The sequence below is a fragment of the Budorcas taxicolor genome, chromosome 1 (assembly GCF_023091745.1).
Source record: "Budorcas taxicolor isolate Tak-1 chromosome 1, Takin1.1, whole genome shotgun sequence".
In the NCBI taxonomy this organism is placed as follows: Eukaryota; Metazoa; Chordata; class Mammalia; order Artiodactyla; family Bovidae; genus Budorcas; species Budorcas taxicolor.
The window spans coordinates 45,898,570-45,914,660 of record NC_068910.1 but is presented as its reverse complement, the minus strand read 5'-3'; the positions used below and the strand labels follow the sequence as shown (position 1 = coordinate 45,914,660).

The window sequence follows — 16,091 nt, the reverse complement described above, 5'->3', positions numbered from 1 at the left end:
CTTCCCTATTCATTAGCAGCTCTGTGAAGCTTTTCTAAGGCAAGAAGCATCACAGATAGTTGTCCTGTTAAAGATCTGAGTTATTCTTGCTGTCAAGCAAATGGGGGAGGGCAAGGGAAACAGACTACCTATAGCAGGAGGAACCTGAGGCAGGACTTTCCAGCCAGGAGAGGAGTGAAGTCTGCTCTCTGAGGACACTTCAAAGCCAAGGGCACAGGAGAGAATGGTGGGAACCTGAGGTCAGTACAGGGAGGAGTGAAAACAGAAGACATCTGGAGGACGGTGTCTCTAAGCTCTGGCTTACATGTATCTGGGCTCACTTTGAAATGGAAGATTGTTTCTGGGAGAGGACAAAGGGTCCAGAAGACCTTCTGATCATGCCAGCTGGGCCTCCCAGAGCCCCTGATTGCCCTCCCCAGGGGTGTCCCTGACTTCTCCCTCGTCCTCACCCACCTGTCTAGGGAACCCATTCTTCACCTATCTTCTTCAGCCCCCAAGAGGAATGAGCACCCCTCCCATCTCCTCTTTTTCCTAATTTCTTCATCCTCCTTCTCTTCCTCTTCTCTGTCCCTATCTTTCCCCAACAATTCCATCTCACCGCCCCCATTTGCTTTACAGCTCACAGCCCCCCCCTGCTATAGGCAGTCTGTCTCCCCTCCCCTCCCCTGGCCTTGAGGCTCCTGAGACAGTCCACAGCTCCTCTCCCTACACGCTCAAGGGACTCTTGCTAATAAAAGCAAGAATTCTCCCTTATACCTCTTCCAGCTACTTTCCTTAGTAATTGGAATAAGGTGATTGAGTAGCAGAGGTGGTAAGTGGATGGATTGGTAGCTGGATGGCTGAGTAAATAATGTGTGGATGACTTGAGTAGGTGGAAGGATAGAAGGATGAAGTAAGAAAAATTGGATAGATGATGGGTAGAGGGGTGGGTTATATTGGTGGGGGGATGGACAAGCAGATAAATGAATGGATGAAGAGATGCCCAGGGGTCTGAGTCTGTAGTGGATGTCTGGTACATAGATAATAGATGAATGGAGAGATTGCTGGGTGAGTGTGTCGATGGCTTGGCAGATGGAAGATGCTGCTTGCCGACAGATGATGTGTGGATGCATGGTAGGTAGAAAGATGGGTGACTAGACAGTGGATGCTGGGGGTAGGTGGGTAAGGATATGGATAAGTGGATAGGCGGGTAGATGGATGACTGGGTGGGTAGATGAGTTAATAGATATATAATAGGAAGATAAATAGATAATAAATTCATGGGTGGATAATTAAAATTGTGAGCTTATTCCAAAGCATCTGATGGTCTAAAATTAGAGCTAACGGGGAAGTTGGCTGTACTGCAGTTCTTCACCTGACAGAAATCTGGGCAGGCAGGGACCCCTGCTTGCTCCAGTGAGCCCGCTCCCTGCTCCTCCCCTGCAGGTGGGCTGCAAGGCGGCCGTGGTCTTGTTCCAGTACTGTGTCATGGCCAACTTCTTCTGGCTGCTGGTGGAGGGCCTCTACCTGCACACCCTGCTCGCCGTCTCCTTCTTCTCCGAGCGGAAGTACTTCTGGGGGTACATATTCATCGGCTGGGGTATGGTACCAGGGAGGGCTGCCAGGATGGGAACAAGGGGACAAAGCTCGGGGAGTTCTTTAGAGGGGCGGGTACCAACCCAGCCTGCACCCTTAGGTCTTGCTGGGCTGCAAGTCCTACCTGTAGGACACTCGGCCAAGGATCGAGAAAAGTCCTCCAATTGTCTGACCCCTGAACAGGCGCCCTCTGGCTCCAGCTGCACCTCGGGCTGACCTGTGGGACAGACAGGCTCTCTGAACATCCTTCCACTTCCCCTTCACCCCTCGAAACACACAGGGATGCTGCTAATCTATAAAGCACCTCTGCCAAAAGGAGAGAAAGACTCCCCCTTTATGTAGACAGGCACAGTCCCTCAGTCTTAAAGCTTCGCCCCCTCAGCAGAGTATCTCTGCAGAGTGAACTGTCTATGTATGTCACTATGAGTGTCCGCATTGGAAACCCTCCCTTTTCTCTCCTTGTCCCTCCTTGGTTCTTCCTTCTCATCTCTCCCTCTTTCTCCCCTGCCCTCTCCTCTTTTTCTCTCCTTCGGTCCTGACAGGGGTGCCCAGCACATTCACCCTGGTGTGGACCATCATCAGGATCCACTTTGAGGATTATGGGTGAGCTGTCAGCCGGCCCCCTCCTCCTGGCTCCCAACACTCAGGGCAGATCCCCTGGGTGGGATCAGGAGGGGCTGGGGAGTAACAGCCTCGGGGCCAGTGGTTTTTAAAGGGCTCCGGGGCAGAGCTGGGGACGGTGGGAGGAGGACTGACTCTCTCGGGCTGAGTACAAGCTCCCTCATTCTCTCCCACCGTCCCCTGCCCCAGATGCTGGGACACAATCAATTCCTCACTGTGGTGGATCATAAAGGCCCCCATCCTCGCCTCCATCTTGGTAAGGCCTCCTCCCACCACTTAGGGATGGGGAGACTGGGCCCGGAGTGGGTAGGCAATTGACCAAGGCCCCACTGGACATTCACGTCTAGGTCAGAACTGAAATCTAGACTTCCTGATCGATGCCTGAGGCAGGACTGTCCCCAACTCTTTCCCCAGAAGTTCTTCCTCTAGAGTAGAGAAAGCAAATGGGGAGGTCCAGCCCTTGAGGGTGTGAAAGAGGGTTCCTGGACGACTCTTCCGAAGAGGGAAGAGCTGGGGAAAGGTACAATAGACAGGTAACTGGGCCCTGGGGGAAAAGGCCATCAGTCCAGGGGACTAGACACCCTGCCTCCCCTCTCCCACCTAACCTTGGACCCCCACCCACCAGGTGAATTTCATCCTGTTCATTCGCATCATTGGAATCCTGGTTCAGAAACTGCGGCCCCCAGATGTCGGGAAGAGTGACAGCAGCCCGTACTCGTGAGTACGGGCCCAGGGCCCTGGCCCTCCCAATATCTCCAGCTCCAGTCCTTAGATCATTCCCCATTCCCTAGAAGCTCCCCTCCAAAGTCACCAAATAGCCAGCATGCTCTGCCCGGCTCCACCCCATGGCCTGGCTCAGTCCACACATCCCCACCCCTACACTCACCTGGCCCATGAGTCCCAGGCCTACTTCTCTTCACGACTTGCCGAGAAGGGGATCTGCCCTGCTGTGTATCTGCTGCTAAACTAGGGAGCTCGAGAAGATAGTGGATAACCTGTGTCCTGTTCACACCATGCGCCCAGTGCCTGACTCATGCCTGGCACAAAAATGGGATGTGGTAGCTGGATGCCTAGGAGGAGCCCCAGGTCTACCAAGGAGACAGCCATATTCGGGACTCAGTAGCCCCAGAGAGTAGTAACAGCACCCGCAGGTTACACGCCGGGCACGTGCAGTGGGGTTTCCAGGCTCCATCTCATTCCGTCCATATCGTCTCCTCCAAGTGTTAGTCTCTCAGTCATGTCTGACTCTCTGTGACCCCATGGACTATAGCCTGCCAGGCTCCTCTGTCCATGGGATTCTCCAGGCAAGAATACTGTAGTGGGTTGCCACTTCCTTCTCCAAGTCTCCTCCAAATTGTACCCACTTCACAGATGAGGAAACTGACCCATACTCCCTCCTCCTCCTCAAAGGTTTGGGAGCACATCCTCATGGCGGGGGGAGGGCACAGTGCCCGTGGAGACAGAGGTCATAGCCTTGCTTGAAAGGTGTGAGGGGCATTCCTGTGCTTGTGGGGATGAGAGAACTGGCAGGTTTCATGAGAACAACTAGGCTGGAAGACAGAACTAGAGAAACACAAAGCAGGTGGCTGTGGGAAGGTGAGTCAGTCTGTACACCCACAGATGGGAACAGGAGATTGATTATCTGCACCGCACAGACAAGGCAAACCTGGGGCGTCCCACCAGGGCCTTTCAGTCCTGGGATTCTAGAATGTTCTCCTGGGCCCGGCTTCTCTCTGGGGAATCTGTGCTGTGGTTCTAATCTGGCTAGAAAAAATGTCACGAGCTGCTGGATTTAGGATTCTATTCTGGAATCCTGCGATTCTCTCTGATGAGACTAAGACGACTTGGGTTCCTGGTGTGACAGCTCTCCCTCCTGCCGGGTGTGGAGGCGGGGCTTCCCTTCCAGTTTGAGAAAGGAAGGCCCTGCAGGGGCTCAGTAGGCCGGAGGGCTAGCACGGCAGGCCTGTGCCCCCTCTTCCTCTACTTTGCCTGCGGGGCCTTGTTTCCCCCAAACATACAACTGCTCAAAGGGGCTTGGATCTGAGGCAGAGCGAGCCGGTCATCGCCAGGTCCACGTGGGCGAGGTGGAAACTGAACAGCTGTCGGCAGGCAGAAGAGGTGGGGGGAGTGGAAGATGGAGCTCCCTGTGGAGGGACTGTCAGCTCCCACTCTCCACCTCCCCACAAGCCTTCAATTTAAAGGAAGCCTCCATCTGTCAGTCGCGGGTGCGTGGGATAGGTTTGCAGCCAAAGAGTGGTGGGCAGGGCTGGGGATATTGGTGTGGTGGGGAGCTAGGTCCAGGAAGGAGTGGGTAGGGCCAGGCCAGCTCTTCTGCCCACAGTTTGCTGTGGGTCCTTAGGCTCAGGGCTAGGATCCCCTGGACTGACTGCCAGGGCAGGAGAGATAAAGGCAGAGACACATCCACCCCTCAGACCTCTCGCAGCCAGAGGACTGTGGGTTCACGCTGCCTGGACCAACTATGAAGTCAGGGGGCTGGGAGGCCTGAACCAGGATGAGCCCTGTTCCACGGAAAGTGGCGAGTCATTTCAAGTGACTGTGGACCCTGCTGAGCACGCAAGGGTGGTAAAGGAAGAGCTGGTCTTTCAGAGAATGCTGGGGTTGCGTGTATTGGTCAGGGGGAGGTGGGGGGGAGGGGTGTGATCCCAGAAAAGGTAGCAACTCCTGGGGAAGTGGACACAGCACAAAAGCCAAAGACAGGCCTTTGCTAGTTGACCCCGAGTCACCCCTGGTGACCAAGCATAAACTTGAGCACCCACCATCCTCCCAAGTGACCTTGGACAGATGTGGTCAGCAATGCAATGACAAAGCCTTCCTTCCCAAAGGCCCTCAAATTCCAGTAAAACATTGGGCTCTCGTGAAAACATTGTACTTCGTAGCACCCAAAGCACTTCCGAGTTTACAGTGGTTGGATGGCATCACCAACTCAATGGAGATGAGTTTGAGCAAACTCCAGGAGATAGTGAAGGACAGGGAAGCCTGGTGTGCTGCAGTCCACGGGATCCCAAAGAGTTGGACACAATGTAGAGACTGAAAAACCACTTCTTTTATTTGACCATGTTGAGCATACACTCACCCCATTGTACAGATTGGAGAAACTGAGACCAGGGAAAAAGAAACCACGATGTCCCGTTGCTTAATATCCCCATTAGTGGCCATGGAGCCTGAAATAACCACTATTACCATCATCCTCGGGTTTTTCAGCAGTGGCCTTCCTTTTTGTGCTCTCCTCCAGGAAGTGAAACAGAGGGGTTACGCTCTCTCTCTCATGAGCCTGTTCAGGAGAGGAGGGCCAGGGGGCATGAGGATATAGGCACTGCAGATACAGAACAGAAACCTGTGGACGTAGGGCTGGCGAGAACCCACAGCCCATCCTCACACATCCCGCTCCATGTCCCTGTCTTCTGTGCCCTCGTGTGTGGACACGCGTGCCCACTCCTGCCCCTCCCCTGTCCCCAGGAGATTGGCCAAGTCCACCCTTCTGCTGATCCCCCTGTTTGGCGTGCACTACGTCATGTTCGCCTTCTTCCCCGACAACTTTAAGGCTGAAGTGAAAATGGTCTTTGAGCTCGTCGTGGGGTCTTTCCAGGTAGGAACTGTGGACGTAAGGCTGCATTCTTCTCTGGGCTTCAAGGGAGGGGATTCTCCTGGGGACTTAGCCTCTTGCCCCCAGGTGCCAGTCTTTCCATTGTAATAAGTATCTATTAAGCACCTACTCTATGTTTAGCCCTTTGATTAACCAAGGGAACACAGGTGGGGCAGGGCTTGGGGCTCTCCGAGTCTGTCTACCTCACTTCTCCTGCTCCCTTCCTCCCCAGGGTTTCGTGGTGGCCATCCTCTACTGCTTCCTGAATGGCGAGGTAAGCCCCTCTCAGACCTTGGGGGCCAGGGAACAGAGTCTCGTAGCCCCAGGGTCCAAAAACCCTGATGTGCAGAGCAGAGAAGGGTCAAACCTTGCTATGCCAAAGGTGGTCCTCAGACTAGTACGTCAGTGATAGCACCTAGGACCTTGCTTAAAATGCTGATTTCTGGGATGACCCCGGACTTGCTGATTTTGAATCTGCTTTTAAGAAAATCTCCGGGGATTCATGTGATTCGTGAGAGAAGAGTGTGAGAAGTGCTGTGTTGGGTGGCTATGTGCAGTGTGAGTGAGGATGGTTGGAGGCAGCAAGAGAAGGTTGAGTCACTGTGGAGCCTGGTTACAAAGCAAAAAATCTACTTGGATGAGTTCAAGTGATTTAGAAGGCAAGGATCAGGAGACTAGAGTACAGCCACCCCGGGCAGCATCCCACTCCCGCCCTAGACTGCATTCTCTGATCCTCTCTGGCTCCCACCTCCCTCAGCTCCAATCGCTTGATTTGACCTGGCTCCACCAAGGAGGTTCCATCTCTGCAGCGCCCAAAGCAGCATCTGGCCCCTCACATTAGACTCCTCAAGAGCATGTGACCGACTGGCTCCGCATCCTAGATTGAGTATAGCCCAGTCAGCATGGCAGGAGGCTTTCTTGGGGCGGGCCTGACCACTCTTCCTTCTCCCAGGTGCAGGCAGAGCTGCGGCGGAAGTGGCGGCGCTGGCACCTGCAGGGCGTCTTGGGTTGGGACCCCAAATACCAGCACCCGTCCGCAGGCAGCAACGGGGCCACGTGCAGCACGCAGGTCTCCATGCTGACCCGCGTCAGCCCCGGTGCGGGCCGCTCCTCCAGCTTCCAGGCCGAAGTCTCCCTGGTCTGACCGCCAGGTGCCCAGGCGGGTGGGCGGCCCCTCTCGCCGGCACCGCCCGCCACCCCGCGTGGCACCGAGGGCAGAGACCTCTCGGGCGAGCTCAGCCCCAGCTCTGAGCTCAGGAGGCTTCCCAGGGCCCCCAGATCACTGTCTGGAAGCCCCTGGAGAACGCTGCCTTTGCGCCTGCCTGGAGAGACGAGGGTACATAGGTGGAGGAACGCTGGAAGCTCTACCTGGAAGACGTGGGGTGAAGCTCAGTCTTCAGACTCCGCCCCCAAAGACTCCCTCCGCCAATTGAGGGCAAGAAATCTGCGTACTCTCTCCTGATTCCACCCCCGGTAGCTCTCGCGACCCCTCCGACCCATCGGAGAAAGGCCACCGCCTAAGCCCAGACAGTGCATTTGGGAGTGTGCTGTTATCTCAGGGGACAAGGGTACAGCCCCGAAAGGCCACCTGCCACCACCACCTAGACAGTGCCTGAACAGTGCCACCGCTGACATCAGGTTCTTTTGGGTTAAGCAACACCATTCAGGCATCTCTCCAAACATGCAGTCCCCTCCCTCAGTGCCTCCTCATAGCTGCCAGCTCTTCGCAGTGAATGAGTTTTTCTGCCTCCAGCAGGTGCGGTTGTAAACAAGGAGTTTTTAGTTTGGGGAGGCCAGCTATCTCCATAGTCCCCGCTAAGGTGGAGTTGCCCCGGGATGGCTGGACCAATTCCAGGAGATTACCTCCAGCCCTACCGATCCTCATGGGCTTTGAGAGCTGCCCACCAATGTGCCAACTATTAGCACCAGGCTCAGAGATGATGGACACTCACAGGCCCCTTCATCCTCACAGCAACCCAGCAAGGTGGGCACTAGATCACAGTGAGCCTCACACAGAGCAGGTACCTCACCTTGTCGCACAGACAGGATTTGAACTCAGATCTTGCTGATGGGAAAGTGAAAGCACCGACTTTTATGCTGCGTTTTATATATTGTAACCAGCTGGATCCTCTTGCTTATTTGTATCACCATTGATATTATTAGCACCATCCCCGAACCCCATTCCCATTCTCCCCAGAGTGTCCCAGGAGTCCTCTGGCCCATGTATCCTCTGGACAAGAACCTGGGGGTTGTCACAGCCTGTATCTTCCCTGCACCCCTGTGGCCACACGGCTTGCTACCCACGCCCCAGCCAGAAGATCCCCTCGGGACTGCAAACAGGCTTGTGCAACAATAAACACCGGGTTGGATTATCCTGGTTTTCCTGGTGGTTGGTGTTCCCATGTGGGATAAAATGGGGACCAGCTTCCAACTCGTGGCCAACCCCCACACCCCCCATTCCAAGGAGGGCTGGTCAAAATCGTCACTGAAGTCAGACGCCACCACCCCTTGGCTTCCATGTGAGGAACACACAGTTCTAAGGGCTTTCAACTCACATATTGCTCAGGGTACCCTCGCTCCTCTGAGGGTGGTGACGTTATATCCCGTCCTTGTTGTGTCCCCCTGCCCCCTAAATCCAACCAAGAAGAGACAGTTCTATTCTTGGAACTATACAAAACAGCTGACAGAGCTGTCCGCAGTCCCAGAAATGGTTATGTCTGGGCACCGATGCCCAAGGAGCACACAGGTCATGAGATGACCATGTCGCCGTTGTCCAGGTGGCAGAGGACAGAATAAATGTCACCAAAAACAGACAATACCTCTAATAGGTTTACACACAGAGGCTGCAGGGTGAAGAAGATGATGCTGGTCAGAAAGGGATGGATTCAAAGCCATTGCTCCAGTTGACCTCCTTGTGTTCCTCTTCCTGCAAACTTTCTGCCCGGTCCTGGCCCAGTCTCCACTCTGCCTAAAATCCCTCCATTAGTGAGTCATATCTGGGAAGAGAAGCAGAGTTATCATCCAGGAGCATGGAAAAAGAGAGAGAGACCCAAGACAGGGACAAATAAAAAAGGACAGAGGTGGGGCCCTGCCACACCCACAACTCCCCCCTCCTGCCAGGGGTTGAGGGGCATTCAGGAACGGAGAGAAGTTGAGACACGGTTCCTGGCCAGCAGAGGTCATGAGCAGACATCCTAGTTTGTGTATGAACTGGGAGTAGAATAGGGGTGACCACGAGCAGAATTTCTCCTGCACCCCCTCTTTCCTCCAGCTCGCCAGTACCTTTCCTGCCTTTCTGGGCACTGTCAGACCAGACCAGCTCATCTCTATCGCCACCTGGTGGGTGCCTCGAGGACTTCACCAAGGTTGGCCTTCAGTTCAGTTCAGTTCAGTTCAGTCGCTCAGTCCTGTCAGATGCTTTGCGACCCCATGAATCCATGAATCGCATCACGCCAGGCCTCCCTGTCCATCACCAACCCCCGGAGTTCACTCAGACTCACGTCCATCGAGTCAGTGATGCCATCCAGCCATCTCATCCTCTGTCGTCCCCTTCTCCTCCTGCCCCCAATCCCTCCCAGTATCAGAGTCTTTTCCAGTGAGTCATCTCTTCGCATGAGGTGGCCAAAGTATTGGAGTTTCAGCTTTAGCATCATTCCTTCCAAAGAAACCCCAGGGTTGATCTCCTTCAGAATGGACTGGTTGGATCTCCTTGGAGTCCAAGGGACTCTCAAGAGTCTTCTCCAACACCACAGTTCAAAAGCATCAATTCTTTGGCGCTCAGCCTTCTTCATAGTCCAACTCTCACATCCATACATGACCACAGGAAAAACCATAGCCTTGACTAGATGGACCTTAGTCGGCAAAGTACTGTCTCTGCTTTTGAATATGCTGTCTAGGTTGGTCATAAGTTTTCTTCCAAGGAGTAAGCGTCTTTTAATTTCATGGCTGCAGTCACCATCTGCAGTAATTTTGGCCTTAGGGACCCAAATACCTGAGTGGAGGGCCCTCCCCAGAAGGCCAGGTGACAGAGAGGTCAGGCCTCTCTCCTCAGATCCATTTCAGAATGAGATTCAAGAGAGAGAGGAGGTGGTGAGGACACAGGGGTGATGATCCCAGAGACAGCTTGGGATGAAGGAGACCCAGGATGGGCCCTCCAACCAAGCCCTTGTGACAGTGTTTCCAGCCCCAGACCCAGCTGTGACCCCAGGTAGAACCAGACCTCTGGTAGCCTGCAGGCGAGGCCCTGGCCCTTGACCACATCTGACCCCAGACCCTAAGGGCAAAGCCCAGTTAACTCAGGTGGACTCATTCTGGGAAGACAAAGACAAGTAGCCCCCCCACCATCCTGGCACAGACTGCCATCATGTGGACGACTCCTGCCACTCCAGGGGGCAGGATGCCCAAGGAGGGTGACCAGTCTGCCAGTAGAATGGATAAGGAGCATCTTCCAGGTGAGGGGTACTTCCTGAGAACTAGGGAGGAGTCGCCAGATCCCAAGGGAGCAGAAGAGGTGCCAGAATCACCTGAATCCAAGTAAGCAAGTACAGGGGGCTCTTGGCAGCAGGAATTCAGTGGGGGCTTCTTAAATGAAGCCAAAGGGATGAGGGTGGGTTTGGGACAGACCACTCTGGCTGCTGAGAAGAACCCCAGGGGCGGGCCAAGGAAAAGCTGCCAGTCCATCATCCAGATGGGGAGGACCTGGTTTGGAACATGCTGAAGTAAGGTCTGTGGGGTACTTGGGAGAAGACCCAAGACTGCTGGAACCCGACCTAAGGGGCCAGAGCCCAGGCAGGAGGCAGGGAGAGCAGAGCAGCCCCCAGGGGTGGGCTCAGGGAATTTATATCCCCAGGCACCTCCACCTGGCTGGCAGGCAGAGGTGGTTGGAGTGAAGAGCTGGTATCAGTGCCTCAGTTCCCATCACTTGCCCAGGGCCTGTTTTAGGCAATGACACCCCACCCCCACCCCCCCGCTCCTTGCTGTTCCCTCCATGTGGGAACAGGAACTGCTCTTATCTCTCCCGGGGGAGGGGGCCGGAGCCACAGCTGGCAGTCATTAAACACCCTGATCAGGCCAGGGATGGCTGAGATATTAATAGCCAGGAGTCGATGGCCTGGGAGACGCCGCCTCCCAGAAAAAGGGACAGAACCCTCTGCAGGCCATGGGGGGATGAGGAAGATGGGTCAGGAGGCCATCCAGGCAATGCCCCAGCCCCCAGGCAGGACAGATGAAATCCAGAGAGGAGGGAAAGGACTTGGGATCGCCAGTAAGTCATCAGTGCAGCCCAGCCTTGAACTCAGTTCTCACAGCCCCAGAACCCTGCCTCATTATATGAACTGTCATAGGTCAGATTCATGCGGTTGCCCTGTACAGAAACCTAAACGCAGACCTAATTGGTGAGCCTGAATCTTTATTGTCTTTATTTCAAAATCTTGATTGATTTTTTTGTTCATTTTGTGCTTTGACATTAGTTTTGATTTTTAAAAAATATTACATTAAAATACTTATCCTGATTACCACTGAGTTTTTTGCAGCCCCCTTAAGTTTTGCATCCAAAAACAGTGCCTCACTTGCTTCACCCAGCCCAGCTCCCAGAGGTCCCAGTGTCTCTGAGCTCAGCATATTGGCATGGAAAAAACTTTGAAGGGTTCTGAGCCAGCCCCTATGTGGCCCAGAGGGAAGGGGTCCTGCCAGGGTGGTGCCCACTAGAAGTAGGGAGCTCGAAGATTAATTCAGAAGCTCAATAAATGTCAATTTAGACCTGGGTGTTTCCTACCTGTCCACTCTACCATCCTCAATGTGTTGACTTTTGTCCTCAGATTTATTGTCTCTTGATTGCAAGATGGTTGCTGTTGCTCCAAGCATCACATTCTCACAGGACCTCATTCACTGGCAGGGAGGAGAGTGCTTCCTGTGTGTCTCTTTTTGTCAGGAAAATAAGGTATCCCAGAACCTACTTTCTATATGCTCTCTTCAGGCTCCTTGGCTAGGACTAGGTCACACACGCAAGCCCTGGCTGTAAGAGAGACCAGGCTTCCAGAGGCAAGTTCATCTAATAAGGAAGAAGGATGGATCTGATAGAGGAAGATAGCTATTGAGTAGGCAACCAACAGAGTCTGACTCTCAGTCTTCTTTGCGATGCCTCTTTGGGTAAGTGTATGGCCCTCTGTATTCCCTCCATCTGAGCCTGGGGGTGTGGTAGATGGCAGAGGAGAGGAAGCCAAACCAGTGATGGGTCAGTGGTCAGACCTATAGAACATTCCAAGTCTCTGTGCAAAAAGAGATTTTAGACATTTATCATTTATTTATATACTTGGTTGTACCAGGTCTTGGTTGCAGCATTTGGGATCTTGTTCCCTGGGACTGAACCCAGATTCCCCTGCATTAGGAGCACAGTCTTAGCCACCCGACCACAAGGGAAGTCCCAGAAAGAGATTGAAAGTAGGAAAGTAAATGTATAAAAGTTTGGAAGAATGGAAACCTGGCTTCATGGTCACACCACCCCAGCTGCTACCTTGAAGGAAATTATTGTCAGTGTCCGAGTTGCACATCCATTAAACTGGTGACAAGGAAGAGGAGCGTAGCATGCTGCTGTGGCAGAAACTCACATCTGCCAGATCCCACCCAGCAGCTGCCACGCCACAGGAAGAAAGGCCCCCACTCCCCTTCTGCCTTCCACTTTCTCCCAAAGAGCTTCCCTCTAAGTTGCATCTGAATTCTCAGCAGTCAGGGTGTCTGGGCCTTCTAGCCCCTGCAACACAGGGAAATATGGAGGGGCCCAGGGAGGGGACACCAAGGGCCAGTGGGCCGTTTCTAGCACAGAGGCTCAGGTGACTTTGCCTGAGTCCCCAGAAATCAGAGCCCATGACCAAGAACCAGGAACAGGGAACAGAGAAATACGACACAGGGAAACCTAGAGCGCCAAAACTCCAGGTGGGTTATCGAGCTGGTCGCCGCTCTGCCAGTGGGAACTCGTGTCCACGGGGACCCTCCAAGGAGTGCCTCACACTGCTGGGCAGGGCAGGACCGAGTGTAAGCGGATGCCTGCTGTTGTCCCGCACTGACTCTGGAGGCCCTGGGGCAGAAAGCAAGGGCTGTGTGGGATAGCTGAGGTGGGGTCCGTCCCGTCTTTCCTGCAGGAGCGGCAGAGGTAGGTGAAGAAGACACGAGACAGAGCCTAATACAGGTGGCCTTGTGGCAGGACAGAAAGAAGCCTGGCACAAAACTAGGCTAGAGTCTTCTCAGGTCTCGGTGGACATTCACGGTGGCCAGGCGCTCACGGGCTCCCAGCCTGTTCTCTCGGCTCTAGGCCCCATCTCAATTCACTCTGGCTCCTCAGACCCCTCCAGCCCCAGCCATCTCTCCATTCCCACCCTGGGGATGAGCTGCTCTTACCTCCGCACTGGGCCCGGCAGTGCTGAGACAGGCCCACGCGTCCCCACTCAGCCAACTTCCCCGTGCCCCATGGAGCAGAGGAACTTCTGGAAGCTTCCAGGCCTCTGGGAGTGGAAGGAGGTTTGAGAGAAGGTGCCTACTCTGACCTTCTTGCCTTCAAATCTGTAGCTCCACTGTTTTTACCCAGCAGGGCCCCCTGAGAGCCACAGGCTGCCTGGTGCGGGGCAGGGGAGGCTGTCTTCCAACGCTGAGGGGGACACACCCGCCTCTAGCTTCGGTTTTCAATTCCTTTCCCTTCAAGGTTTCATCCCAGAGAATGAAACCTAAACCAGGATCTGAGAGATGTGTCCCCTCCCCTTCCCACCACTCACCGAAGCTGGGTTTTCCTCCCCACCTCCATCCTCCCCCCATTCTCCCCCCATCCTCCCCTGATCCTCAGCCCCTCTTCCTCCTTCCCTCCATCCTCCCCTCCCCACATCCTCCCTGCTCCCAGAGATGGCTTCACCCCTCCCCACCCCTTCCCTGGTTGTCATGGTAGAAGGGCTTCAAAGGAGTGGGATTTCAAGGCTTAGGGCATGAGGATGATACTGGTTTATTATTTTCACAGTATTAACGTCATTCTGTTCACTCAGCAAATAGTGACTGAGCTCTTGCTGTGTGCACTGTTCTAAACAGAGACCAAGGCAGAGGTCCTGTGCTCATAGAGCTGAGCCTCCGATGGAGGAGTCAATAAATAAGAGAGGAAAATTATCGAATAAAGAAGGCAAGAAGGGCTTGGGGAAGGGGTGCTCCATTGGTTGGGGTGGTTGGACAAGGTCACCCCAAAGGGTGGCACAGTGACAGGCTGTTTCCCTTTCCTGGTCATCAGAGGATTTTAAATGATATATGTCAGAGCTGGAGCCCGGAGACTTTGAGGTCCAGGTCAAAAGATCCAGTCCCCTGCCTGTGCAGCAGCAGCCCTGACAGTATGTGAGAGCTACATCCTGGCCTTGGGGCCTCAATGCCATCGGAACCTCCCCTAAGCAGGGGCTCCAGTGCCCACAGCTCACATGGTCACTGGGAAGGGATACCTGCTTGGACACAGGGAGAGTTGTTCCTTGGAGCTACACTGTGGCAGTAACCCGGTCCAGAGATTCCATCTGGGTGTGGGGGCCAAGAAGCAACCCCCCCACCAACACCCAGCACCGGTTCAGTGTCCTCTGTGCCAAGTGACAGAGAACAGATCGCTCTTGAAAAGACTAATATTTACTCTTCAAATGGGCGCTGGCACAGGCTATTTCCTGCAACTGGCGACGGGCTCACCCCATGGGCTGGACACGACAAGAGGCGTTCCGGGAGACAGGCTGATGTCTCCGCGGACACCAGCTGCCCCGAATGAGACAGTGTCTTTGAGATGGGGACGGCACGTTCCACAGTCCCAACTTGTCATCTCACCTCTGCTTACGCACCTTCATGGTGGGGTGCTCACGACCTCCCTGGGTGCTGTTGGACAGCCCTGTGAGAAAGTGCATCTTTGTTCTGGCCCTGTGTTCCTCGCTTTCAGCCCTCGCTCTCATCCCTGGGGCCTCAGAAAATGTGCCTGGAACAACCCCTCAGGGCAGGCATGGTCCTGGTCCCCTTCTTGCCTCCCAGCTCCAGCCCCCTCCAGTTTCGCTTCCCCAGGGCTCACTCTGCTGGCCCTGGAGCCGGGACAGGCTATTTATGGGGTGGGAGGGAGACTTGCCTGGGGCGCACCTCTGTTCCCTGCAGCTGTGTGCTCTCTGTCCCCGTGAGAGCCCTTTAGCGAGTGCCTCCTGTGGGAAAGAACCTCCGCCAGGAAACTCTTGGTCAGACAGCCTGAATCTAAGAAGGAGAGGGTCCCTGGTGGCCAGAGTCAGCTCCCACCCACCTGCGTTCCCTCTCTGCCAGCCCCTCCTCTCTGTTCTCTCCCCTCTCCCTGCCCCCATGGGTCCCAGAAACCATCCCCAGCCATTACAACCCCTGGGCTTGGCTCAAGCTCCCCAGTGGAGCCCAGGAGGCTGAAACACTCCAGGAGCACATGGGCCTTCGGAGAACCCAGAGGCAGGCCCTGTCAACCTGTGAAGTCCAGTCAGGCCAGGGCACCCTGGAAAGATCTCCAGGGGCAACACAGTCCCCCTGGTTCTTCCAGGGCTCTCAGACCTAACTGCTGACTCTAGCCAGTCCTCTTTTTTTTCGTTGTTGTTTGGTTGGTGGTTTTTTTTAATTCCTTATTTTCTCTATGCGTGCTAAGTCACTTCAGTTGTGTCCGACTCTTTGCGACCCCAGGGACTATAGCCCTCTATAGTCCTCCTGTCAGGGGACAGGCTCCTCTGTCCATGGAGATTCTCCAGGCAAGAATACTGGAGTGCATTGCCGTGCCCTCCTCCAAGGGATTTTCCCAACCCAGGGATCGAACCCGTGTCTCTTACGTTTTCTGTATTTACCTAACTCCCAAACTTCTGACTCCCTATAGGCAACCATTCAGATGAAATTGACATGTATCTTTGGGAGTATATTCTTAGGAAATATGTCATCATTTTGTGCACATATGTTTCTAATTTGTATAAATGTCATTTTTTTGCTCTGTGCTACATTCTGAAGATGTATCCATGCGGCTACATCTAAATCTGGCTCTTCTGCCTCCCGCTCACTGCCCCACAGTAAGCCTGCATGATTTATCCGTCACGGTAGACATACCGGTTGCTTTCTGCCAACAAAAGTAATGCTTCAGTAAACATTTCTCCTCATACGTGTCCCCTTAAGGATCTGTGTAAGAATTTCCCAGGGACACAGAACTAGAATTGAAGTTTCCACAGCATCAGGTGCAGGTAGGCTAAATTTGGGGAGGCAGCTGTATCAGTTTTCTAGCACCGCCAGAACAAAGTGCCACAGGCTGGGT

The 16,091-nt window shown here is 54.2% G+C and overlaps 1 protein-coding gene across 1 annotated transcript in view; it reads left to right on the top strand.

The window, feature by feature from the left end:
• The window catches only part of VIPR1 (vasoactive intestinal peptide receptor 1), a 30,011-nt gene extending 22,993 nt beyond the window's left edge, over positions 1-7,018 (top strand). The window contains exons 8-14 of the mRNA XM_052642488.1: positions 1,426-1,579; positions 2,118-2,178; positions 2,386-2,452; positions 2,822-2,913; positions 5,674-5,803; positions 6,033-6,074; positions 6,753-7,018. Of these exons, the coding sequence (XP_052498448.1) occupies positions 1,426-1,579; positions 2,118-2,178; positions 2,386-2,452; positions 2,822-2,913; positions 5,674-5,803; positions 6,033-6,074; positions 6,753-6,944 (738 nt within the window). The 3' untranslated portion in view covers positions 6,945-7,018. The remainder of the gene's footprint in view (positions 1-1,425; positions 1,580-2,117; positions 2,179-2,385; positions 2,453-2,821; positions 2,914-5,673; positions 5,804-6,032; positions 6,075-6,752) is intronic.
• The last annotated feature ends 9,073 nt before the right edge of the window (positions 7,019-16,091 follow it).